A 27502-nucleotide genomic window follows, 5' to 3' on the forward strand; every position below is an offset into this window, starting at 1 on the left:
AATGTCTGTGTTTTACACTGATAAATGAGAAGAAAAAGTTTTTGCTGAAACATAATCTCTTCTTCCCCCCACATCCTTACACACACACACACCCTTCTTTCTTTCCGTTCTGAAATTACTGCCAGCCACCAGGGCGCCTTTGGAAAACGTCCCTGGCTGCTCAGAGTCAGGGCTGCACAACAAGCTTCTGGCACCGGAGGCTGCCAGCAACCACAGTCCCAGAGAGTCTGGGCGCCAACCCAGCAGCCCTGTGGGCCCTGCTGCCAGCAGCTGTGGAACACTGGGCTTGCTGGCTCTTTGCTGCCCTTGGCTGCACTGGGGACCTGGCCTTTGTCTCCAGGGGACGGAGTGGCCAGATGTGTGCGCAGGGCTTCGTTCTTGCTCTGGGCTGCTCTGCTTTCCCTGTGGTAGCGTGCATGAGCCCGACTGAAATCCTCCCTGAGCTTTCCTTGGCAGTGCTTGTCTTAAATGCTCAGACGGCTGGGGACCAGGGCAGAGGAGGGGAATGCTTACCCTCGTTTCCTTCTGTTGATTGTGTCTTACATTTTTATATTCCAAGCCAACTTGGCTTTTGCTTTTTAGTTTATTTCAGTTTTTCCTTAGGGTCTGATTTGAGTTTCCCACCATGTCTGTGTGCAGAGCAGGTCTGGGCAGGACCTGTACTGCCGTGAACTCCACGCTGACCATGTGCGTGTCCTGTGACTGCACTTGAAGGCCCTGAGACAGGAGCCGTGAGAGGAGGGAGAAGGAAAAGAGCCGCCTGCTTACGTACGGGTCAGTCCTCACCCCCAAGAGAGCAGGAAGCTTATCTGTGGTGTAGTGCTGGGTCTCCAAGCCAGCTCCCAGCACGGCACCCGCCAGCAGCAGCCCCGTGCCCTCTGCTCATTCATGGTTTTATACCAAACCAGGCATAGTTCCCAGGGCGCAGTGCAGAAGATAGAGCAGGCCCTGCCCTGTGGAACATTCTAGTGGGTGGCACAGTAAGCAGGTAGACAGCAGATAAGTGAGGTCATGACAGGTTGTGCTGGTGAGACAGGGCCACTCCTTCAGTACAGAGAAGGCCCCTTGAGGACCGTGCTGTGTGCTGCGCTCTGGAGGGTGAGCGGGCACGGTCAGTGCAGAGCCTGGGGTGGGGTTGGTGTGCTGCAGCAGTGGGCTCTGGTTGGCTGGGGCGCGGGAGCCTGGCTGACGGCAAACTGTCGAGCTGCCGTTGGCATGCGGCGTGCCTGTGGGTGCCTGCGGGGGTCCTCCGCAGCACAGAAGTGTGTACCGCCATGATCACGTGAAGGCTCTTGAGTTGGCGAGAGCGCCCTGCGTTATCTAGGTGGGCCCAGACTGAGCACAGGGTCCTTAAAGAGACCAGGGTCAGTCAAAGAGAGAGGGCCACGTGATGACAGAAGCCTCAGAGGGAGGGTCTCAGGATGTGGGCTGCAGACTAAGGAATGGGGACACCTCTCAGATGGAGAAGGCGAAGAAATGATTCTCCTGTGACCCTGCAGAGCGGCATGCAGCCCAGCCAGTGACTTCAGCCCAGTGAGACTCATTGAGTTCTGACCTCTAGAACTGTAGGAGAGTGAATTGGTGGTAATCGCCACAGCAGAAGCAGCAAGGGAACCCAATCCCAGGCCCATGACGGAGGTGCGTCGAGACTCATCTCACACAGCAGGCTGGGGTTCACAGTGGGTGGCACCACTGGAGCTGGGCTGCAGAGCTGGGCAGGCCTCACTCCAGGGCTGCCCTTCCCCTTCATCAGACTGTCTTCAGAAGTATCTGGGGAGAGTGGAGTGAGGGTTGGGACCAGGGCACTCCTTGGGGCTGGAAGAAGGGAGGAAAAGGGGTGGCCCTCGGGTGACGGGGAGGGACTTGGCATCCAGGGGTGGGAAGTGGCTGTAGTGTTCTGCAGCCAGTGAGCCCAGATGCACTCTAACACCTCCTCTCCCAAGCCTTCGCCAGCACCCCACCCAGTCTGGCAGCACACGCTAGTTTCAGGTAGTGAGGAAGCACAGGGAGACAGAAGGACCCAGATTGCACTACCCTGGGAGACTTTTCTGGTGGATTCTCTCTGTGCACGTACTTCCCAGGCAGACACTGCTGCATGCTCGTTGGGCGGTCCCTGTCGGGGTCCTCTAGGTAAGGGTTACTGCACAGGGCACAAACTTATGGCTTGCCCTGAGAATCTAGCTACTGTTTACTAGTATTTCAATAGAAAAATATATGTTAAGGGCTGGGGCTGGGGCTCACTGGTAGAGCACTTGCCTAGCCTGGGTGAGGCACTGGGTTCGAGTCTCAGCACCACATATAAAACATAAATAAATAAAAGTTCATCAACAACTAGTAAAATATTAAACTTAAAAAAAAGACAGGTTTCCAAAAAGAAAATTGCAAGGAAACTTTTGGAATGCAAATTTTTTATAAATTTGGGATCGGTCAGAAATCTGGTTTTGCCCAAAATGTTTGTACTTGGAAATATTAAGGTATTCTAGATGTTCCAGTGACTTCCAAAAATGTCTCTGGTCCCTTTGATTGTACTAGAATGTGTTAAGATTAGGTATTATTGCTATTATTTGACCAGCTAGGTGTTTCCTTTGGTTTCTTTTCAAGTAATGTCCTTTAGGCTTCTTTCACCTTCTCTACTTCTCAGCTGGGCGTGGTGGTGGAGATGGGGCGGTTGAAGAAACGAGAAGCACAGTCACGGGATATTTTACATTGTGTAGGTTTCTTTGCTTCACAATTGTGACCAAAAGAATAAAGACAATATGGTATGCTAGGCAGTTTTGTAATATACATATTTTCAGTAGGAATCCTCTTGGAAAACATGCCATGTATTAACGTGTACTCATTTCTGTGATGACGGTTATGGTAAAGTTGATTCTTAGATTCTTAGATTTTTCAGTGGAAAGTCATATACGTCAAGGTAGCCCACAAAGTTCTTTGATCACTTGGGCACGGTGGTGCGTACCTTTCATCCCAGTTACTCGGATCACAGGTTCCAGGCCAGCTCTGGCAACTCATAGTGTCATCTTGTCTCAAAACAGAAGAGGGCTGGGGATGTAACTCAGTGGTAAAATGACCCTGGGTTCAGTCCCCAGTACTGAAAAACAAAACAAACTAGTCAAGTCCACCTCCAGAGTAGCCCGTGTCGTTTTGTGTGTGCGGCCTCCTGTGAGGACCCTTCTGTGAGACCCGCCGAGCTAGACTTAGGAAGCAGCAGGTGGCTGTCGGTACTCAGCCTTCAGACCTGAGGGGCATCTCCATCACTTGGGAGATGATGGAGAACCAAGTGTCCTGTTTGCTGCAGGGGTTGTATTCCATTGTGGCTTCCTGTGAAGCTGTTGGAGCTGTAGTAATGCTCACCGGTTTGCTTGCTGTAAGGATTAGATGGATCACCTCCAGCAGGGCCTAGTCATTTGCCTGATCTGAATCTCTGGGTCATGGGCACCATCATAGTTCACTGATCCATTAAGAATCTTTCTGTGTTTTGCAATTTCTTTTCCTTGAAAAAGTTGAGTTTTTAAATGCTAAAAATAGGAGATAGCAAATTATCTTTCTTTTTCTGCGTGCTTTAGGATGAGCTAAGTGACGTCATTGACATTAAGGATCCAGATTCTACCCCTGCGGCTGTGCGAAGGCAGAAGCGCCTGGCTGCCGAGCTGGCTAAATTCGACCCTGATCATTATCTGTGAGTACTGAGCTTTCTGAGGACTAAAGAGTTTATTGACATCCATTTAGGAGTGTCTGACTCCACAGATTGGACACATTTTGGATGCTGGAAATTAGTGGTGGCTGAAAACTTAATTGACCTTGGGGTTAGTTGCAGCTGCCCCCAAGGTGGTGATCTTTTAAGCTCCTCACGTCTTGTTGCTCACCCTAGTAACAGAGGACTCCCTAACATCCTTTCTTGAGGTTTTTCCTACTACGAGTAAGAAAAGAAAGAGTAAATCTATGAGAATCTTACCCTCCTTTTAAGTAGACGTTTGCTGCGTTCGGTGGTATAGGGTGATGATGAGGCTGAACCTCAGGTCCTGCATTTCTTGCTGGCTCAGGGTCTTCCCTGTAATGAGCAGTCTGTTCAGATGACAAGTGTGTGTCCCTGTGGTGGAGCACGAGGTGGCCGTGCTTCTCCCCTGCCTTAGTAGTGTCTGGCCAGAGCGCCTTCCTCTCAGGCTCCATTTACACAGCATGCTTACGTGACTCGCCATCACTGGAGAGGTTGTGATGACAGCAGCCCTGTGCCATCCTCGGTGGCCCCTTTGTGGAGGACGGGCCTGTGCGTCGACTTGGGCCTCCCTCACCGTCCCCGAGGCCGACAGCTCCAACAGCTACACTGCGACTTAATCATCACGGCCCCGCACATCCATACTGGGCGTTCACTTATCAAGTGCTCTAGTGGGATTATCTAATTTACTTTTCACAGCAGACGAGGAAAGGAAGTCCAGAGACTTGACCAAGGTCATGCTGCTGCTGAGTGGCCTGGCCAGGACTTGGAGAGCGTCTCTGCCCTTGTCACTGGTATTTCCTTTCTGTGTACACTATTCTGGTTGAACTGCGGTTGCTCTGTGATTAACGTGCTGTCTCCTGTGACACGAGGATGCTGATTGGACTGGCAGAGATCTGTTTGTGATGTGTGACGATGGTGGGTGGACCTCCTCACCACCCTAAGGCAGCCGAGGGAGAGGGGGCTGTGTTGCGTTTTGGAGGGCGTCTGAGAGGTTGAGCTCCACTTACGTTGCCATTTCTAATTACCTTTCTCTCTCCAGTTGTGGTTTTAAAGGTCCACTGAAGAGTCATCTGAAGAAACCCATTTAAAATCATGCTGGATATTCAAGGTGGAAATTCCATTGTCAGCAGATTTCTCCGGCTAGCATGAAAACAGAATGAGCTTTACAGACTGAAATTTCAGGTGGCGGGAGGGGGGGGGGCTTAATTAGAACTGCCTGTCTATTCTGAAGCTGGAAGAACGAGAGTGTGGCCCGAGAGAACTGGGAGATTGAGACCGAGAGTTGTCGGGGTGGTATCAGAAGCAGCCCTTGTTCTTCACCTCTGTTTCTTGTCTGGAAGCTCACCTTCTTCAGGAGCATGTGGGAAGGTCCTCTCCCTTGCTCACGGAGGACTTCTTACAGGAGGGGCCTCCCCTCCGTGTAGTCCTGGGCTGGGGCAGAAGAGTGGAGTCACAGGGTCCAGGTTCCTGGTGACTTCTGAGGCAGTAGGACTTTGGCTAGTTGTGATTTGTGGGATCCTTTACTCATTATTCATATTAGCTGGCTGACTTGCCCAAATATCATTTATATTTGATGAAACACAAAGTTCTCGTAAATTTTTAATTAAAAAATTTTAGTTCAGTGCTTTTCCTGTTAGTGGTTAATACAATTTAGAAAACTTATCCCTTTGTGTCCTGTGACCCCGAAGTGGTGCATCGCTCTCATGCTCTTACCCCTTCCATGTGCATGGGTAACGTCTACCTGTGACACTATACATGCTGCGTTGGTGCAGACAGTCCCTGTGTTTAGTTGTCTAACCTGTCCTTAGAGGTCATGAGGTCTCAGGATGTCAGGTTTTGGGGGGGCATATGATGAAAGCTAACTGATTTCAGCCTAAGCAGAACATAGTGAGGTCCACTGACTATAGAAAGGAATTTATAAATTTCAAAGGCAAAAATAATTGACTTTGGATTATTATTTCTAAAACCCTGTGCTGTATACTCTCTGGGTGCTTCTGTGCTGGGACTTCTCTCCTGGTGGGTTTTGTGGCCGCACAGTGCTGGGCATATGACACACTTAAGTTGTCGTTTAATTGTTCACATAGTCTTTGCCTTAACCAATTCATGAGACCGTGCCTCTTTCTTTGGGAGAAAACAGTAGAATTTAATGAAAATCATGAACATCTCTGAGAAAAAAAATAGGACAAAGTGACCATCCACCATTCGGGGACCCTTTACAATTCACGTTATCCAGCGTTTGTTAAGGATGGCAGGCATTTGTTTAAGTGAGCCACGTGTCAGGCAGTGCCGCGGGCACAAGGGGACCACCGTGGTGGCGAGGGGGGCCTGTTGTCGTGATGGCAGTAGGGGGACAGTTCGGTGGTGATGAGGGCTGTGAAGAAGCCGCCTAGGGCTTGGAGCACGACCACACCGGGCACCAACTCCTCTGCCTCAGCTCGTCCCACAGGGGACTCTTCCCGTCCCCTCTGAAGCCTTCGTCCTGCCCCATTTCCCAGCCCAGCCGCCTAGGTTCCCAAGCCAGGACTCCTCTTGGCTCTTCCTTTGCCCCACATCCATCAGTCCCACAGCTGTGCCATTCCTCTCCCTTGTCCTCACCCCCTCTTCTCAGCCCTCAGTGGTTGACCAACATGTTGCCCGGCTTCCCAGGCCGGGGCCCTTCAGCCCTGTCCGCCGCAGGGCTGGGCGGATCCTGAGCTGAGTGAGGTCTCCCGCCTGCACCTGGTGCTCCTGGCTGGAAAGGAGAACCCGAGCCTCAAATCTTCTTAGGAAACTCGTAATTCACAGACCTAGTGGACAGGGCACCACCCCGTTGGATTACTGGAACAGGAGTAGTGGATCTTATTCACTGTCACCAGTTAGACAGAGAGTTGGCAGAGGCGGGTAAACAGGGGGTAGGAGAGCGGTCCACCATGCCAGGTGATGGCTTTCCCCAGCAGACTTGCCCTCGGCCTTGCCTTAGGCGTCCCCAGTGCTCCAGCGTCCAAGGCCCTTGTCTCTCACTGTGCCCTTCTTCCTGGGTGGGTCTGTCCTCTTCCTTGCTCCAAATACTCGTAACTCCCATGCCTTGTTCAAGTACCCAACTTACGTGTCCAGCTGTTATTGGACAGGTCTGTTTTTATGTCACATAAAGGCACTGGAACTCAGCCTGTCCTAAGCCTGTGCCCTGTCTCAGTGACATGGTGGGTGTCCACTGGGTTGTTGACTCTTCTAGTTCCTTAATCCCTCGTCCCCCACCCCAGGGTTCTGGAGGTGGTTTCACTCATGTCCACTGCCACGCTGTTCCTGCGGCCACTACTGTTTCTGCTCCTCCTGTTGGCCCCTTCAACATGTCTTTCCCATATGTGGGAGTTCAAGTATTCAGTTCTTACAGATAAACCCCTGTATTTTAAAACATGAATTACAAGATTGTTGTCACCACAGCATATTATTTTCATCTCCTCTCAGCACTTTTTTCTTCAACGTGTGGCATTATTACCTGGATTTTGACAACTATTCTTCGGCCCAGAATATTCTGTCCAGCCCTCTTAATAATATAAACTAGTGGCCATTCAGTCTTAGCTCTCGCTCCTCCTGGCCCTGGCCTGCCACCTGGGTGCGTTTTGCCCTGGGGTCGTTGCTGTTAAGTGGCTGCAGCGTGTGCTGCTGTGATGCTTCATTCTCCCTCAGGGCCAGGGCGCCCGGTGTCCCACATGCAGCTTGGAACGTGGCACAGAGTTTTGTGGAATGAATGAGTTCTTGAAGCATTTTAGCCATTTACTCTCTTGTTCATCATTTTTGAAAGTCATTTCTTAGAAAAAGCTCACTTTCTGATTTGAGAATGAGTCTATAGTAGAACTTCAAGTTTTTTTTGTTCACTTTAAGGGAAAAAGAAATAGCTAATAAGAAAAGAGGATTCGTTTGTAAAGCCACTGTTTTACCCTAGTGCCATATGCTTTGAGCGCCTGGCGAAAATGGATTTGGAAATTCCTGTTTAAGATACTAGCTATTCAGTCTTGACCCATATTTTTTTTATTTTCTTATTAAACAAAAACAAAAACAGGAAGTTTGTGTTTGTAGGAGCTTGGATTCTGGAGCAAGGCTCAAGTGGGCCCACATCCTGGCCACACTTCCTACCAGCTCACTGTTCTCCAGGCCTCAGTTTCCTCCTATAAAATGGGCGTTTTAACAGCCCCTCCCACACACCCATGGTGATGGTGGGAGGAGGGAAGGTGCCCAGCACTTAGAGCAGTGGCTGGAACCAAGGATGGACTCACTTCTTACCTGGTCTTTCTGATTTTCAAAAGATCTCAGTATCTCAGATGAAAGAAAAAAGTGTCTAAAGTCATAAAAATATCAGCTAGCAAATTTGATTTATCAAAGCAAGCATTTCCTTGAATTTCTCATTGTCTGACACATAGACAAAATTTTTCATGAGCTATGCTTTCTCACTCTTTTCCCAAGAATTCCAGTTTCCAGCCTTGAATGCAAGATAGCATATTTTCTGAGTAAGTGTCCTCCGAGAGTGAGACGTATATTTTAAATATAGCTGTGGTTTTTCTAGTTAAAACTGAGGAAGTGGAGTTCAGGAAAATTAGTTTTCTGTTCTTTACAAAGCTGACTTCTTTTATCTTTCTCAGTAATTTAAAATCAAGGAACTGTTAGCAAACCCAGTAAAATAGCTTGCATTTTTGTAGAAAGTATCCATGCACATGATAAAAAGTGTGTGTGTGTCTGCGCCTCTCTGTGAAGTTGTCCTGAATTTCCTGCTCCGTTTTCCTTTGCTGGTGGTTTGAAAGGTCTTTTCCTTTATTGACACCTTTCCAAAATCTGTGGTGCGTGGAATCCTAGCCCGAGTGCTGGGTCTCAGTGAGTGTGTTCAGGTTCACTTCTCCCACGACACTGAAGGGATGTTCCTTGAGGTCAGGATGACCATCCAGTGCTTCTGTTGAAAGAGATCACAAATGTCACAGATGTCGGCTTGCACACGGTCCTGTGCGGGGGTAGTGAAAGGAGTAAATAAGGGCTCCGTCTTTCCTCGAAACAACTCTGGATTAACAGTCCATGTTTGTAGTGGAGATGTGATGAATGAAGATAAAACTGGAGAGATGGAAGCCAGCCAGTCCTGCCTAACGAGCCATTCACTGTTCCTCCTCAGAGCCGACTTCTTTGAAGACGAGGCAGTCGAACAGATTTTGAAATATAATCCTTGGTGGAATGATCCATATTCAGAAATGATGGCCTGTTTGGGGAAGAGTCGGCAGCCAGAAAGTCATGCTGCGTTAGGTAAGAAACTCACAATGAGACTCGTTTGTTAAAACTTAAAATCTCATGGTGGAAAGCAGGGTGAGAAATATTCTGGAATTGTCTTCTAATTTTGCAACTATATTCCTGTAAGTCTAAAATCAGTTTAAAATAAAAAGTTTTTTTTTTTTTTTTAAAGAGAGAGGGAGAGAGGGAGAAACAGAATTTTTTAATATTTATTTTTTAGTTCTCGGCGGACACAGCATCTTTGTTGGTATGTGGTGCTGAGGATCGAACCCGGGCCGCACACATGCCAGGCGAGCGCGCTACCGCTTGAGCCACATCCCCAGCCCAAAATAAAAAGTTTTTAAAATAAAAAAAAAATCTCTGAGTACCCAGTTTGCTGCCTTCCCTATTCTTAAGCACATGGTTTTAATTATCTCACAATGTGAAGATATGGTCTTGTATTGTTGATTCTAGAAAAGAGATCCTCCTCCTTGAAAATGCCACTAAATTTACATTTCACTTCTTTGTGTTGGAAAATGCTTTTGAAGTTCAGTTTCCTTTAGAACCATTGGAGTCCTTTTAAATTTTTTTTTTTTTTTTATCAATTTGTAGTAAACTCAGGGGTATTAACATTCAGGACATTTGTGGTTTTCAAAAAAACTGCTTGAGAGGTACACACAGTCCCGTGGGGAGGCATTTAAGTGTTGGTAATGGTGGGAACAGACCCAGTTCTCTGTCTCTCTCTGTTGAATGAATTTGATATGTTTTCCTTGTTTTTTCACACCCAGTTGTATGAGGAGGCCAGTATGCCTGTGCTCATGCCCACCACTTCCAGGGGACGGGTGGGCCAGCATGTCCCCATGAAAGCTGAGCTGGGGTTTTATGAGCCAGAGGGACGGCTGTGCCATATTTAACATGCAGCCAGACGTGGCCCACAAAGAGTCCTTTCTTAGGAGCGCATGTTATTGCCTGAGTTAAAATAAGAAGTTCCTTCTCTAAGTTCAAGGTTGCATATTAAGTCTGCATGCTCGAGTTGTAACCGTTTCTGATAGATCAAGAACAAGAGTCTGTTTTGACCAACATACTGATTTGGCTTTGACTTATATATTAAAACTGAAATTTCATTGGGTAAATGAAAGGTTCTCTTTCTCTCTCTCAAGAATATTTAATGAAATATAGGCCTTTCCTACCCCAGCTTCCTCTTCCTAAAGTAGTTGCTGGTAATCATTTTATGTATTTTTAAATTCTCTCCCATTGCATTCCCATTCCAACTGCGGTCGCTGCGGGGTCTGTGTGGTGTCTTTTTTTATTCTTGGCCTAGCAGTGCAGTAGTATCTAGTTAAGTGCCTGTTACGCAACAGGTACAAAATAAGTATTTATGGGAAAATAGTTATTATTTTTGTAGTTAAGTTTTGTTAGAGTTTAGGTGATTTCTCGTAGATCAAAAAATCGTTGCTTTTACAAAATAGATAATTGGTTCTATTGCATGAGAAAAACTCATTTATAAAAACCCTTGATACATTTATTGTCTTCAACAAATCCTGGGTTTATATATAATTTAAGAAGCCTTCAGAGAGTTCCCCCATGTCACCGGCAGATTTTCAGGTGTAGAGTTGCTGACATGATTGGGTCGTTAGCTCTGTGCCTGTGTGTCTTCTCAGAAGGTAGCCCAGGCTGAAATGGTGCAGGATGTCTGCTGGCGGACAGGTGTAGCCCAGCACTTCAGGGGGGTGGGGTGGGAAACCCTGGCAGCCGCGCAGTTGAGCTCTCTGTCCACCAGGGAGAGCTAGTTACCCTCGGATCTAAGGAAGGCTTTACCTAGGGAGGCCACCCTGGACTCACATTCTCACTCTTGGGAAGAGCTCCTTCTCTGTCCAGTGTTGCGTTGGAATCACTGCACTCTGTGTGACTTAACGGTGGTTAACCCAGAGTCTGTCCTCCCAACCACGGGCTCTCCTGATCCCCCTTTGTCCCCTGACTTGCACTGGGGGTGGGGCTTCAGGCACAGCCAGGGCTGTGATCTAAGGTAGGGGAGCCTGGGCTCTCCTGAGCAGCGGCCTCCTCCAGTCTGTCCAGGGAGGTGCCGGGCAGCTCAACGCGGCTTGAGCTCAGACGTCTAGCGGTGTGGTCTGCTGACTTCTGGTTGCTATGGAAATCCTACACCTGTCTCTGAGTTGTCACGAGGACTGAATGAGGTGTTGTGCATTGTGAACGTTAGAAGTCATCATCAGAGAGTACATCAGTGGTAGGAGAGCCAGCCAGGAATCCAATGGCCCCCCTGTGAAATTGCCATTTTTGTGTACTTTATAAAGCTTTAAGGGGAAGTATTTTGTTAATGAGATATCTCCCCCCTTTTCTTATTCACATGTTTGATTTTTTTTCCTTTTTTGAGAGGGTGTCTTACAGGGTAGCCCAGGCTGGCCTTGAAACCCTAGGTTTAGGTAGTCCTTCCTCCTCTGCTCCCAGGAAGCTGGGACGACAGTGTGTGCACTGGGCCTGGCTTCCTACCCCAGTGCTCGGGACACTCAGAACTGGAGGAATAAATTAAAGTGTGCTGAAGCAGATAAAACGAGGGGGAAAGAAGTAGACCAAGAAGCAACCTTTAAATCTCTATTTACCCCAGGCACGTGGGCCTGCTCTGCCCCCACCCCCCTGTGTCCCTTCTGCCTCTCTGGTCTCTCCCTTGGGTCATGGCAGTGGGCGCTGCCTCCTGAACACTTCCTCGCGGGGCGTGGTGTTGTGCTAGGGCGCTCCTTTGGTCCATTCTTCACATTGAGAGTTACTCACCTGCTTTGAACTCCATCTGGACCTCGGTGGGAGCCTTAGCCGCTGGCCTGGCCGACCTGTGGTTCTTCCCCCATCTTCCTAACACTAAGTTCTGCAGGGGACTTCGGTGCCATCTTCAGTCTCTCGATGGCTGGCCTGGCCTGGGCTGTGGTTCTTGACTTAGTGTTCCTGACTCAGAGTTCCCGTGGGGCCTTTGTACCGTCTGCAGTCTCACGATGGCTGGCCTGGCCTGGGCTGTGACTCTGTCCTGGTCTTCTGTGTTTGGACTCGGTTCCGTCTGCAGTGATCCTCAGGCTGCCTCTCTGAGGCCATAGAGGCCGTGGTGAGCACTGTGCCCCTGGAGCTCTGGTTCCTTTTTGTTAATATCTATTTTTTAGTTGTAGTTGGACACAAGACCTTTATTTCACTTATTTATTTTTTTTGTGGGGCTGAGGATGGAACCCAGGGCCTCACACGTGCGAGGTGAGCCTCTACCCCTGAGCCCCAGCCCCAGCCCCAGCCCCAGTCCCGGGCGCTGGATTCTTGAAGATGGCCCTGCCACATCTCTCCTGGTGCCTTTCAGTGGTCACTCTCAGCCCAAGCATCTTGGCACATACTGCCTCATTGCGACGTTCACGATCAGTGGACTTCCTGGCAGGGACACCCTGTTGGCATAAATGCTCTACGCGCCAGCTCTGACATCACAGCGCTGAGGGCTGGCCGTCTAGCGGGAGGCCCAAGTGCAGGACGCTTCTCCTTCCCTTGACCTGCCCCCAGGGGGCACTGTTCTCTGCAGGACCAGGCCATGGTGACTGAGTCGCTGACCCGGACCAGAGACAGGGTGCCTGGGGAGTGTTTAGAGAGCAGGGGGGGACTGGAAACTAACAAAATTTTAAAAAGTCTGGGAGGAAGCTGGGCTCCACTGCGCCTTTCCCTGTTGGTGGGAGTGCCTTGGCGGACCTGCACATGTTGGTGGGCATCTTCTGAACACTGGGAGGTGACCCTGGGCCCTGTGCTTCCCAGACCTGCTGAGCTTCCAGCCGGCTTTGTTCACTGCCGACTATTTTACAAGTATAATTAACTGAAATGTTGGGGCCTGTACCTCGGAGCCACTCTGTAGTGTGTCTGAATCGTACAAGTGCTTGGCAGATGTCACGTGTGGTGGCGATCATCCAAGCCCTGCTGGCTCGGGCCTACAGGTATTTCCAGGATGCTGCGTGGTTAGATCTGGCCGTGTGCAAGCCTCCCCGAGTTCCCCCGGGGTGCTAGGATCTACAGTTGTGATAAGAAGGCCTCTGGGAGCCCAGACTCTTGATTTCTCTAGAGACTTCCTGGCTCCTTTAGGTTATTTATCCTCTCTGGTCCCTTGGCATGAATTTCAGTATGTGGGTGTGTTGTGTGTCATCAGTGAACTAAGCAGGCTGAAATGGAACTTGAAAAATGTTCAGAAAAGTTGGTGTTTTCAGGAAAGCCTGGGGCACCTGGCACCTGAGAACCAGGGGTGCAGTCGGGTCAGCTGTGCTTGTGCTGTGCAGTGGTTGAAAGTGACATATAACATGGGCATGTCCCTGCATGTGGGTCGTGTGACGTCTGGGTCAGCCTTTCCAGACAGCTGAAAGACGTGCAGGATGACGGGGTAAGTGTACAGGCAGAGCATGCAGAAGAGCCTGTCGCCACGTGGCTCTGGGCACACTCACTGTGTGATTCAGAGCTGTGAAAGCAGAGGTCTTCACTGGCCAACGAGGGTATAAAGGCTTTTCTCGAGTGAGTGATAGTGGCCTGAACACCTGGCACTATCCTTTTAGCTAAATTAATGAGTCTGAAAAACTGTGCTAAAGGGAATGCTGTCTTTTGCTAAATACCTGGGTCTTCAGATGGTCTGCAGCAGACCTTCTTCATACGTCAGTGTGCGCCTTGGGGAGCTGCCTTAAATCAAATTGCTTAAAGAGAACTGAGTGCTCCTATTTAAGGTGTTTTTAGATGCGTCAACAGCTGGTTTATTTGTCTTACCAATTTAATTTTTGAACATTGGTCTTTAAAGAATGCTTGACTTGATACCTACCAGTATTTTAACTTGTATTTAGGACATTACTGGCCAGAAAAGTAAATACATTTTTAAAATTATTGTTATTTATATAAGCAATGCTATACAAGTACCTATCCTCCCTTTTTTTTAGCATAGGATTGCTAATAGGTTGAAAAATAATTACATAAATATATTTCAAAACCTGTTTCTTGCAGTACGTATATTTTAGTAAAAGGAGTATTGCTTCCAGTATTTTAATTAAGAATATTTAAGTGTCACCCCCTCATACCCCAACACAAGAACAGGGTGCTAAACTACTGGAAGCATTTAAATAAAAAGAACCCATCTTAAACTTAAGGCTCCTAAGACAGACGGAAGTGAGTTTGGAAAATTATATGTGAAAAGGCTTTTGTTTGCTGGTTTCTATCACTATAACAAAATACCTGAGATAATTGGTTTAAAAGAGGAAAGGTTTTGTTTTGGCTTACACTTAAGAGATTTCCGTCCATGTTTGGACCTGTTGCTTTTGGCCAGTGATGGGACAGAATGTCAGGGCCAAAATGTCTGGAACACTGTTTGTCTCACAGCCGTGCCGCTGCACACAGACAGGAAGAAGCTGGGCTCCATCCCTCCATCCAGGGCACCCCAGTGATGTAAAACTCCCAGGAAGCCCAGCCCTTACAAGACTGCACGACCAACAGGCCACTGCGTGGAGACCAAGCCTTGAACAGACATGGGCCTTTGGGGACAGTGCAGCAGGCCGGGGCCTGCCCTCTGTGTGTGGTCATTCCCTTGCCCTGACCGGGCTGGGAAGAGCAGAAAGGCAGTCCGGCTGAGCTGGACTGTGTGGCCAGCTGGCCACCTAGAGCTTGGTTTGGGAATATCAAGAATAATAAGTTCTGGCCTCTGAAGAGGTGGCAAAGAGCCCAGGGGTCTTTTCATTGTCCTTCTCCTCTCTCAGCGGGAGGCCTTCTTGATTACAGCTCAGCTGTGACCTCTCACTGATGACAGTTGTCCTCCTTCAGCTGATGGGGCGTGTGCCTGCTGGTAAGTGAGCGGAGGAGCTGGGTGCGCTTTATGGATGACGTTTCTTGCTTTCTGCTTTCTAGTTGGCCAGGAGATTACTAAAAGCCAGAGTAGCGCTGTCAGGCAGATGGGTGGGAGTTATGTGATAGGAAGCTGGTGTCCAGCCAGCCTGAGTCACGGGCCACGGTGGTAGAGACTCTGTCTCGTCAGCCCCTGTCTTGGGGTCTCTGTCCGGCATGTAGCCTGTCTTTACCTGAACTTCACGGACGACTCTAAACCCGGAGAAGAAGACTCGAAAGTCACTTTGACATTATGTTGATGTGAAGCCCCGGAAGTAGAAGCAGGATGCTCCTCTTGGGGTGAAAAACTTAGAGAATTTGAAAGTGATTGAGGGGAATAGAAGGAAAATCACAAATAACTTTGCAAGATGAAAGAGTAGTAACTCTTTTACTTAGAAGGATATATATATATATATGCTTAGATTTCTTTTAAAATTGCTCTGAGACAAGCCTGGTATGGGGCTCAGCAGTAGAACAAGCCTGCACAAGGCCCTGGTTCAGTCCCTGACCCTGGGAGGAAGAAAGACAAGGCTGTACTTAGAATACCTAGGACTGAGCCTTTAGTTCCCATTTCCAGCTGTTACTCTTTCTGTGCATCTTGCTCTAGGCAAGGTATTTTGCTTCATTTGTAAAATAATGAACTAATACTTATATTTCATTAATGTGAGAACATACGTGATTGGAAAGGAAAGAGTCTTGTGCATCGTTTTGTGTAAGCACAGGAAGACATGGTGTTTAGAGGCTGCTTTACGATAAGTGGGCAGAGATCGCCAGTCGCATGCTTGCTAGCCTTTACGTAAGCTTAAGGTATTTTGTGATCCACACTAAGTATTTCAAGTTTGTTGTCTTGTACAGGGTACCAATATTAGCCAAATGTCTGATATATGAAATAAGATACTTTTTTTCTCTTATCAAGAAGTACTTAATTATGAAAATGGGGGGAAATACTGTATTCACAATAGTGACAACAAACAAGAATACTTTGATGTAATTTTTAGCAAGAAAAGTAACAGATCTGTTTGACAAAGTTGGTGGTTCAATATACTGGGAAAAAAATGGATTACTAAACAAATTTTGCTGGCACCATTAACTGTTCATCTGGAATAAACTGGAATCTTAAAATGTGAAAAAATAGCTCCCAGATGGATTAAAGCATAAATGTAGAAAGCAAAATAATAAATCTTAGACTTCATGTGCAATTCAGAGGTTGGGAAAACATTAACTGAGGTTATAAATCTAGAATATTTTTTAAGAGATAGATTTATTTGGCTACATGAAAAATAAATACTTCAGTGGCAAACGGAACCGTAAACCAAGTCATCGAGATACAGTGGATTTGGAGAGGTGGTTAGGATTTATGTCTAATACACAAAGAGCTCTTCACCTTGATAAGACAAGGCATCTGGCAGAAAAAATGGGTGGAGCACATTTAGATGGGTAATTCACAGGAGAGCAAATCAGGTTTCCAATAAACTTAGGAAATGCTCGAAGTTTAGCATTAAGGTGCTAATGAGATAACCATGGTGTGTGACAGCTTTATTTTTATCTTGCAGTATAAAAAAATAACAAAACACACATTCATGTCCTCATGGTCTCCAGGTGCAGAAGTCAGGCTGCTTCTGCTGGGTCCTCTGCACAGGGTCTCAGGAGGCTCTGAACTTCTTCAGACAGGTGCTGGCTCCTCTCTGGAGCTTGGGGTCCTCTTCCAGGCTCACACAGTTGCTGACAGAATTCTGTCCCCTGCCGTGGTAGCACAGAAGCCTCCCTCTGCTGCCGGCTATCTGCTGGGGCCACCCCAGGCACTTGCTGTAAAGTGCGCCCTCAGGCCTCCTCACCACACGTCCTCTCACTCCTTCAAGATGGTGGCTCAGGTCTGCGTATATAAGGGCTTTACTGTGGGAGTGACTGCCCCACCTTTGCCATATTCTTAGAGGCAAGGCACCAGCCCCATCCTGCATGGTTATAGGACCCCTTGGAGAGGTCGTGTCATTTTAGGATTTTGCCTCCCATAATTATTGTCAGTCCATTACCCTGGAAATGACTGGGGAGAAATCCGTTATGTTTCCTGCCAGGTGAGATGAGAGGTCTGTGTAAGAAAGGGACCTTGTATCCAGGACTGGAAACAAAGGAGGGAGAATTACTGTAGCCTTTAAAGTGTTTGCTTTCAGCCAGATAAACTTTTGGATTCAATAAATGTACTCTTGGGAACCTTATGGAAATAAAGCCTCCAATATGCAAGGACATGTGGCAAGGACATTTTTTGCATTATTATTGAGTAGCAGGAAGGCAGGAGGAGGTGACTGGCCATCAATAGGGGGCGTGGTTGGATAAAGCGTAGTTCATCACGGAATCTTCTACTCCACTGCAAAAATGAGCTGTTCCAGGTGACTTAGCAGGTTACCAGCCGTGTTGTGGAGTGGTACCTGCATGTTGGTGTGTCTGTATGTTGTCACCTGGTGTGGAGGGAACCGTGCAGGGATGTGTATTAGATCTTTAATATAAAGCTTTTCATGAAGCTGAAGGTGGGAAGGAAACTGTTGAAGAGAAGCACCCTCTTCTTGAGTCTGAGGTGTGTGATGGAGTCACATCTGTGTGTTTATGTGGTAAAAAATAAAACTGATTTGGATATGGGAATGTTTCTGTTTCTTTGTATTGAATTTTCAGAATGGATGATGAATATTGTCATAGTGATTTTTATGACTTGTTATGTTTTCTGTGGTCCAGATGTATTGTCTTAATATTAAAGTTCATGACTGTGAGTTTAAATGCCTGAAGCACAGAACAGTGGGGGCCTGGAAATGAATGAAGAGCGGACACTTAGCATTTTCTCCTTCAGTGCTACTAGGTCCGGAACAGAAGCCGTGTAAAACCGTGCCGTCTACTGTTGTTTAGCTGTGTAGACTTAAGTAGAAAGAACTCTTATTCCAGTTTCTATATTCAATGTTCTAATTTTGGCAAATCTTCCACATTGAGGATTTTATAAAACTGAATGAGACTATGATTCTTACATGTTTTCTCTTCTAGTGTCTTTTTCTGAAGAAGAGAAATATCAGCTACGGAAGTTTGTCAATAAATCTTTCCTGCTGGACAAGAGAGCTCGCCGGCAGGTGTGCTACGGTTTAATTGACATTCTTCTGGCGTATTGCTACGAGACCTGTGTCACCGAGGGCGAGAGGAATGTAAGTGTATGTGGGCGCACGCCCCTGCACCTGCTACACTGGGGACACACATGGGCGCCTGAGCTCTGTTGGCGAGGGTCCGACCTATCCTGAGGGTCACTTAGGTGCCCGAGCATCTGAAAATAATTTGTTTTCACTCATCTTTTATAAAGACACTATGGTTGGATAAAATGTTTTCTTTGACCAGAAAGTACTTCAGATTATTGAATCTTGGTGAGTGAGAGCGTTCGGTTATATTTGATAAAATTTACCTTTTTTTTTTTCTTCTGTTTACTTGTTTGAAATTGTGACACCTGACACCTTGGAGAACTTTTCTAGACACCCTTAACCTCACAGGTATTCTCTGGAAGGGCCATTTCTTGATCACTAGGAAGTTGACACAGGTGGCACTAAGGGGCTTAGCTGAGAGGGACAGAAATGGAACAAGCATTTTTTACCTTTAGCTTTTAAAGCCCCGGCTTATTTGCTTTTGTGTTTTGGTATTCTTATTAGTAAGAAATTTTTATTTTATAAGATTTTAAGCAAACTAAGTAGAAACGTCTAATAGCCTCTGTATTAGTAAAGCAGTCATTTTGAACATTCATACACGCTTCTCAGTTCTTGTATTTGTCAGTTCTACTCAGGTACAAGTTTGAGTAGAGAGATTTGTTTTATTTTCAAATGACTTTGCTTCTAAAACAGATGTTACTCTTTTCTCCAAAACAAAGGTGGAGTCCTCTTGGAATCTCAGGAAACTGAGTGCCACGCTGTGCTGGTTTGAGGTATGGTTCTGGCTGCAGGTTTTAGACTTTTGTTGTTCATAACGTTATTTTGCAGTTGTCTTACTTCACTCTGGGTAATTCAAGCTACTCTGTCTCAGCACGGAAGCTCTGTTTTTCATCTTTCGTGGTCATGGAGCCGATATGTGCATTCAGTAATTAAAAGTAGAAGCTTTAAAAAAAAGCAAAGTATCAGTTTAGACAGTTGGTCACAGTGACATCAGGTAAGACCCTCATACTTTGGGATGCCAAGTCAAGACTGTGTGTGGTGTCACTTTGTTCCCTGAGGAGACAGGACTCTAAGGCATTTCGTCAGAGACCCTGATGAGCACGGAAGCTTTGTTTGGCTGTGGACCCGCAGCCTCCAAGGGAGATAGTTAGAAAGATCTCCTCCGTGGCCACCGTCAACACGCAGGAGGGGGGCTGGGCTGTGTAATAGTTCTGCCATCGGGTATTTTGAAAGTCGGTGACTAGTCATTTCCTCATGAGGGAATTAAAATCTGCATGAAAATCCACACATTTGTGAGTTTATTTAGAAGTTTTTATTCTGAGATAATTCTGAATTGAGATAATTTTAATTCCCGTGTATTAACAGCTATGTTAAATGCATAAGTGTTTAGGTTATTGCTAGAGTTTTTTAAAGTTCAGAATTCCTTTTAGATAATGTTCTTTGTTAAATACTTAGCATATTTGATCAAAGCTTTCATGGCTGTGAGAGTTAAGATACGTAGAGATTATCTCACTCCCTTAGTCTTAATTTTATTTTTCAAGTTTTACACGTGATTTCCTTTTTTATACTTACCCAAACCAATTTTAAAACAATTTTATAGAAAATTTCCTTCAGTTTTTGTTTTTTCACAAGGATTCTGGGGATTGAACTTGGGGCCTCAACACTCTAGCGCCTGTATCTGGAGTTTTCAGTGGGTTTTGAGTTGCTAATGGTATCAGTTTGTTACCTTTTAAGATAAAACATTTTTTCAGAAATCACCAGTCCGGGCTTCTTTATCAGTGAAAGCAGATGACTGAGGTGAATCACAGGTGCCACTCATGCCCCAAGGAGAAACAAAGACACACAGGAGGGCAGAGACTGTGGCCATGCTTCACTCTAGTGCTCCTCATCCTGGATCTTTGCCACCTTAGAACAAGACAAAGGACGTAGCGCATACCAGTTAAAAATATCCTTCATGTGCACCTGCATTTTGTTAGCGCCACATGTTTTAGATTTTTATTTGTAATTCTGGAGACTCTTTAAAACTTTCCTGCTACATAAGTGATTTTTAAGGAGCATTTGTGATATGTTGATATAGCATGAGAGATTCCAAAGACTGCAGTAAAATATTGTGAACTGTTCAAAAAGAATCTCATTTCCTGGCTCTCTGTTTCTCTTGTACTTTACTTCATGATGACCAGGTTCACAGTGTTTGATTGAGAATGGCTTCCTGTTTCATTGCATGCTTTTGTTGGTAATACTTTATGGAAATGACTGCTGATTAAAATGGCATTTCACAGACTTGGAACGATATTCATGAAATCCTGGTGTCTTTTGGAAGGAGAGTTTTGTGCTACCCACTTTATCGCCATTTCAAGCTGGTGACAAAGGCCTACAGAGATGTAATAAAGATCTTGCAGCTAGGTAAGATACTGGGCTTGCAAATTTGGGAGTGGGAGAGTCGTGAGTTTTTAGGGTGTGAAGACTTAATCATGTTTTTTGCTTTTGCCTGTATGTAAGTGATAATAGTTAAAATAGAGTGACGCCTTCCCCAGGGGTATAAAGTAGTTGTCCCTCTGCGTAGACACACACTCACCCGGAGGCCTAGTGTTCTTCTCCAAGAGTAGAGGGTAGGAAAGAGCATGCCGTGTTGCAAACCAGCTCGCCCTGCGGTGGGTAATAGGTTCAGTATTCCTCAGAGGCCTGTGGTGGACTGTGGGCCTGACAATAACTACCTGCCCAGTGAGAGCTGGCGCTGTGTCAGATGATTCGCGAGTGGCTCCAGGCAGTGAGAAGAGCTCGTTGGGCAAGTGCAGGGACCATTTGGGAGCACTTATCACCTAGACTTGGGAGGTCAAGAGGGACTTCCAGAGAAAAGTACAGCTACTGGGACAACTTTGCTGCTAAATTCAGCCTGAGAAGACAGATACTCACTAGCTCCAAGAATATGCGAACTTCCAGGCTCCGAAACAAATTCCAAAGCACGTTAAGGGTCTAGTTGCCAAGATAATGACTTTGGGGGGTGGCATCTGTGTGTGTGTGATCAGCAGAATGTCCATGCAGAAGTCACCGTAGGGCGTCATAGTCCTTCTCAAATGTCCCCCTGCGGATTCTTGTCCTTCTTCTGCTCTTAGACACAAGTGTTTCTGGGAGCCTCGTTCTCAGACTTGAGGATAGAGGGCAAGAAGGGAGTCCCTGCTTGGGGATCCAGGTGCTGGCTTGGCTCAGTGGGCAGACTCTGGTCGCCAGTGGTTATGATTCTCTTGTGAGGTTCTCTGTCCTCTGTGTGACCTGGAGTTGTCTTGCCCTGGGGGAGAAAGGCGTGTCTGAAGAAGATCCTCTTAAAGTAGATAATAATTGTAAAAATGAATCATAGTTAAATGAAAGAAGCCTTTTGAGTCATCTAGTTAGATTAGACTATTTCAAAAGATTGTTGATTATAGGATAAAAGAGCTAATATCATTGAGAAATCAATCTTCTTTACCAGTGGGAGGAAAATCTGCCTCTTTTTTATATATATATTATTTCTTCTTGCCTTTTGTCCAAGATAGTTCTTGTATTTCTAAAATCACCTTGAAAATCAATCTACTATAAAGAATGATTGTAGGGCTTGAGCCGCACATCACAATTAATTGTTTTGTAAGTCATGCTAGATTATCTGGGCATGATTCATAGATTTAAACCACAAGAACTCCTAGATTTAAGCAGTATGTGATTATCCTGTTACGTCACGGCTTCCGGAGCAGAGCCAGCGAGACCTGTGTGTGGCTGCACCCACACTCATGCTCACTCGCTTGCTCTCCTACATAGAAACTGTTACTTGTTTCTTTTTATTCTGGGAAATAATCCAGTTCTGTTTTTTTTTTTTATTTGAGAAGTAATCAGTTCTTTGATTGCATAACTGAAAAATAAACTTGATTGCCTTGACTTATACTCTAATCAAACAGTTTTAGTAGATCAGAATTGAAATTGAGACTTATCTTTTCGTCATTGTCTCTCTGATAAGCAGTAGTTTTATTGGCAGTATTGTGATAGCAGCAGGAAACTTGAAATAACATGCGTGGGCCTCGCTCCTGGGACTGCATCAGAGGCCCTGTAGACAGGCGCGGGGTGCTGTGGCTCATCTGGGCTGTGGTTGGTTGGTGCCAGACACAGGACTGGCCTGTCTCTAGTTCACATTGTGTGACGAGGATGCTAGGATCCTGGTGATGGTTGTGATCTTGTGGCAGCACAGGGACACCGAGTTGTCACTCTAGACTCGTTTGCACGGACACTCATAAGTAAGTGAAGGTGGCTCTGCTGTGGCATTTAGTGTCACCCTGGAATGCATTGGTGCCTGCAGGTGGTTTGCAGCGCAGCCCCAGCATTCCGCTTCTTCACACACGCCAGCGTGGTGCTTCCACAGTGGGGACGAGAACGTGGATAACTCGCCCCCCAAGAGATGTCCATCTCGGGTGAGCTTCCCAAACCCCCACAAGGCTTCGGCATCTGCAGAACCTTCACTGTAACCGAGGGGCTGCAGTCGCAGTCTGCCCCACCTGACTCACGCCGTTGTGTGGACCCTTTCCTACACCTCTGGTCTGTTAGGGCTCTGTGCACCTGCCCACCCTCCCTCCCTCTCCCAAAAGGCGGTGCTTATCCCTTGAAATTTCCCAATGTTGATCCTGATTCTTTGGGGCAGGAAATCTGGCTTTGCCCCCTAAGTACTACTTAGTGCTTACACTAGACCTTGCCCACAGCGCTGCACTCCCTCCAGCTGTCAGCTTGTGGCCCACAACTCCCCCTTCATCTTCAGCCCCCCCCCTTTCTCCTTCTGTCCCCGTCTCCCAGCATCCTTCACGACCTCCTCCTCGCTCCATGCCTCTGGGAAGGGACAGGTGGAATCGTGGGGAAGCACCTGGAGCTGCGTGGGTCACCTGGGAATAACAGGAGAAGGGATGGGAAGAGCTCTCTGGTGACTTCAGAAGTCCTGCTCGACCTCAGAGGGACGAGCCTCAGCTTCACGCTTGGCCACAGGTCACATGTGCAGGTCACTGCGTGTTTGTGTGTGCCTCATGGCCCAGAACCGGCTTCCTCTGGCTCACGGCGGATCACGCCGACTTCACTCTGCTAAGACCTTCCTGGGCGTTTGGCTGCCCCGGGTTTACGAAGGGGTCCTCACCTGCTTCTGTGAGGCGGCCGAGGGTGAGGAGGGGGAGCTCTTCAGGCTTGGTCTTCCTCCCATTCCCCTGGGAGCCTCTGCCGTCCTGCCCCCGTGGGTGGAAGAGTTGTGACACCGGGTCTCCTATAATACACGCCCGGTGACTCTTCTCTGTCGCTTTAGATAGCAAACAAGTCTTCGCATCCCTTCTAGGTGCAAGCGGAGTCTAACTTCAGGACTCTGAATGCTCACCTTGAACTTACTTAAAAAGCCCCCCTGGCTTCCACCGCCTGCGTCCGGCTGCTGGGAAGCCACAGGGAGGAGGTGGCCCCACTGCTGCTCCTGTCACAGAAGGACCCCTGACTCCCAGAGCAGCCCCTCCCGGAGCCACCTGGCTACTCTTTGCTGCTGTAGCAGTCCTCGTCCCTGACAGTTACAGCTTCCAGGGCACGGGGTTGCCCCTTCCCCAAGCCTCTTTCAAATACGTGTTTGGTACCCGTCTTGTCTTTAGTGACTTCAGGGCAAACGAACGGGAAAGTGCCCCCTAACAAGCTGGCTCAGCAAGCAGTGACAGCCTGGGGCGGGCTTCTTTCTGTGTGCCACCGCTGGGTCGCTCCTTGCTGCCTCCTCATCACGTTTCCCGTGCACCGTGACCCTGAGGGGCAGGGAGAAAAGAGTGTCCGGGAAGCCACGTCTGTAGCCCAGGGCCACCGTCTGTGCTGTGGATGGCGCAGCCTGGGTTTGACCCAGCTCCAACCCAAGTCTGGGCCGCATCTCCATGGAAATTGTTATAAACGAAACTACATCGAGTCTGAGGTTGGCCTCCGCAGTTCCTGGTGGATGGTGGGAAGTGGTGGGTGCGGCTGAAGCACATTGGTCACAGGTGATCATTGCTGGCCGGCACTGAGGGCTTGGTATTCACGATACTGGCCTGTTTTGTACATGTCGAGAGTTTCCTTTATAAATAACGTTGCTTTGTTTTGTTTCCTGCAAGTCTGGGTTCTTCACCCCTTTATGTTTCAAACTTAAATTTATCCTTGTTGTGTGGAAAACGAAATGTGCGTTTGGGCAGTGGTATGAGAACGTTGGGGTAATAAAAACCTGTAGTTTTCTGTCTGTCTCTCTGTTGTCCAGGCTGGTGGGAACCTGACTTCCGCAGACACTTGGAGTCTGGCCACTAGCAGCTCAGGTAGGGAAGCCACCCTAGGCGTCTGGCTTGACTTCAGTAGCCCTCCGGTCAGCCGATCCCGAGCTCAGTAATAGCCAGCTGCTCAGCAGTGACTGCTTCCTAACCCTTCCACAGCTAGAACTTGACCAGTGTGAAAGAAAGGAGGGGTCAGGGCACCAAGCACAGGGCTAGCTGTTGATCTTCTTTACGAAGAACGATGGGCAGGAAATTGAGGTCTGGTAAGTTCCGTGCAGGAGCTCCAGATGCTGATGAGGGCGTTCTGTTTAATGTTCACACTCTGTTGATTCCGGTCAGCTTAGCAAACACTCAAGAAAATGGAACTGTAGAGGGGATGACATACAACTAGACTAGCAAGGCAGAAGTCTAAGACTGTCCGATATTGATATTCATCTTTATTTAATTTTCATGCATTCCTGGCTGGGGACGTTCTGGGGAATTGTTACGCCTTTCGACTTTTTAGACGCACCTATGGCGCTGTCCACGGTTCACCCAGCAGGCCCCCACTGGCTTGCCGTACTGAACTGGGTCCAGCAGTAGTTCTAATTGGGGGGGGGGCACAGAATCATGCTGCAGGTTTAAAGAATAATTTCTTTTTTTACTTGTAGTAAGAAACTCAGAGGAGAAGTATGGGGAGTGAAAGGGTAGGCCAGGGAACCTGACGGGCTTAAAGCATTGGGACACGTAGCCACCTACAAGGGGTCCCTGTGCTTTATCTGACTTCCTCTGGAGTGCGTGTTGCCTGGCTGACGAGCTCATCTGTTAACTGGCTCACCCCACGGTGTGTGGGATGATCCCCTACTCAGCAGCCGTTCTGTGCAGGGTGCCCAGGAAGTTAGAGTAGTTGCAAGGAATTGACCAGGTGGATGGTGTTGGACACACGGAGCCTGAGCACTAGCAGGGACACTTGAGATGGCAGTCACTAGCCAATACCTCACAGACCAGGGGGGTGTCGTAAAGAAAGGATGACTAAGTGGCTCACAGAGGGGGAGGTGGGTTTCTCCAGGGGGCAGGGAGTGTTCTGCAGGGTAAGGGATTGGAATTGGGGTTGGGGAAGCATGGTGCTGGTTCACGGAAGATGCAGGGCAGTGTGGTCATTGTCATGAAGAGCGTGAGGAAGCCCAGAGCAGCGCGGTGTTTTTCAACAAAATTTATCTTTTGGAACCAGATGATGGAAAGCCGTATGCCTTCCGATCTGAGCCTTTGCCCTGCATCCTCTACACTCGTTGGTAGTCCCTAGTCGTTTATAATTATGACTGTTGCTTTAATGTTATCACTGAACTCCCAGCGCCCTGGCAGGAGAGGGTCCTCGTTCCTGTTCCTTCCTCCTGTTCTAAGTTGGTTTGAGCTTTTTGTTTCCTAATGAATCCCCTATAGCAGTTACTTTTCTAAGGCTGGAACAGTCGTGGCATTTCAGTAAATTCAAAATGGGTGAGATTGAAGTCACGCAGTGAAGCCGGGCTTTTCCCAGTGTAGCCGACCGTGACACGCAGACAGCCCCGGGGAGGAGCTGCTGCAGGTGGTGGGACGGGACTGCCACCGGGTCTCGGGGTTCTGTCCTCGGGCAGAGCAGGTTCCTTTCAGTCTTGTCCCTTCCTTAGGGTGCAGGCCTGTGTTCCGAATGTCTTCAGGGGCACGTTTTCCCCCCTTGAAGCCACATACCCTCAGTGGGGGTGGGTTTGCCCTTGTCCCAGCACAGGAGGCTGTTGCCTGTGAACGAGAGGGGAGAGCCAGGTCCTAGTCACCCCCAGACCTCCAGGAGGCCTGCCAGCTGGGGACGTCCTCAGCCACAGATGTCCAGGGTGCTCTCCTGGCAGGTTTGGGGCTACATTTATATACATGTAATTCTTTTTTGTTGCACAAATGCACTATAGGCTGCAGCATTTTCTGCATGGTTTATATATAATAAATTACCTTTTAATTTCCACAAATGATTAACGTTATTCGACTACAAAAAAATTTCTTAGAATATTTTTAATGTTAGTATTCTTTGAAAATTTCAGTTAAATAGTATTACCTTCAGGGGTGGCGATGGCACAAAATAAGCTGATTTCTTATGCTTTTATAAAGTTTGCATTCTACTTCTGTACTATTTAGGGTAGGTTTTATTTCTGCAGTTTGTGAGCTGAGCAGTGCAGGAATTTTAGGAGGTTAGTTTTTTAAGTCAGGTGGGGTTTTTTGTTGTTGTTGTTGTTGTTTTAATTTGATCTTTTGGTAATGGTGATTCAATCCAGGGGTACTTTACTACTGAGCTATATCCCCAGCCCTTTTTATTTTTTTATTTTGAAACAGGGTCTCACTAAATTGCAGAGGCTGGCCTTTAATTTGTGATCCTCATGCCTCAGCCTCCTGAGTTGCTGGGATGACAGGCATGCTTCACTGCTCCTGGGTTAAAGTCAGTTTTGAGATCTTTCTTTTTAGGAAATAATTTTCTGCCTATTTTTTAAAGTAAAAAGGTAAAGCCATGAAATTGTATGTGTTTAAGACAAATTTGGAGGAATAAAGAAAGAAATCTTTTATTTATTTGACATTAGTGGATCAAAGTTCTGTTGTGTATTAATATTGGGACTTGAGTAATATTTTATGTGTTATCTGGAGAACATGTAAGAATTAATATACAATCTGGAGTTTCTTTAAGAAATTAATACTGAAAATGTGGCAAGTAACAGGCATGTATTTATTCAGCAGACATGAACGGGTCTGTTCTCTGCGAGGCATTATAATAGAATCAGTGAAGAGTTCATAAGGGTGTGCATGTCTTGGTCTCGGCTCATGGAGTCTGTTGTGGAACAGGAATGAAAGGACGAAAGATAAGACACAAAACACTATTATAAGACACAAAGCAAGACAGGCCCTTAAGAAAGCACTGTACTTGCCCCGACTAGTCCAAATCCACCTCTGTGGCCCTTGGACTAAGAATTCAGTGGTTAAAAGGAAAAGAGAGTTTTGTAACCCATGAAGTTATGTGTGGTTCGTATATTAGCGCCCATGAATAAAGCTTTATTGGAACACAGTCATGCTCGTTCACGTGCCTACTGTCTGTGGCTGCTTTGTGGTTTCACAGCAGGGTTCCAACAAGTACTACCTGGCCTTCAAAGCTAAAGTCCACCCCTTCCAGCTCTTCACAGAGTGGCCGCCGCCCGTCTCAAGTGGATGCGCAGGTCAGTGCAGCAGTTTCCTCTGTCCACCCCATCGTGAGCCATGGCTGA

General features: G+C 47.3%; 1 protein-coding gene across 4 annotated transcripts in view; it reads left to right on the forward strand.

The window, feature by feature from the left end:
• The window catches only part of Shq1 (SHQ1, H/ACA ribonucleoprotein assembly factor), a 68665-nt gene that overhangs the window by 10682 nt on the left and 30481 nt on the right, over positions 1–27502 (forward strand). For all 4 annotated transcript variants that reach the window (XM_005333882.5, XM_005333881.5, XM_040289949.2 and 1 more), the window contains 5 exons: positions 3567–3679; positions 8853–8980; positions 17846–18000; positions 18708–18761; positions 20268–20391. In XM_005333882.5, coding sequence (XP_005333939.2) covers positions 3567–3679; positions 8853–8980; positions 17846–18000; positions 18708–18761; positions 20268–20391 — 574 coding nt within the window. The remainder of the gene's footprint in view (positions 1–3566; positions 3680–8852; positions 8981–17845; positions 18001–18707; positions 18762–20267; positions 20392–27502) is intronic.

Source organism: Ictidomys tridecemlineatus, chromosome 16 (assembly GCF_052094955.1).
Source record: "Ictidomys tridecemlineatus isolate mIctTri1 chromosome 16, mIctTri1.hap1, whole genome shotgun sequence".
NCBI lineage: Eukaryota > Metazoa > Chordata > Mammalia > Rodentia > Sciuridae > Ictidomys > Ictidomys tridecemlineatus.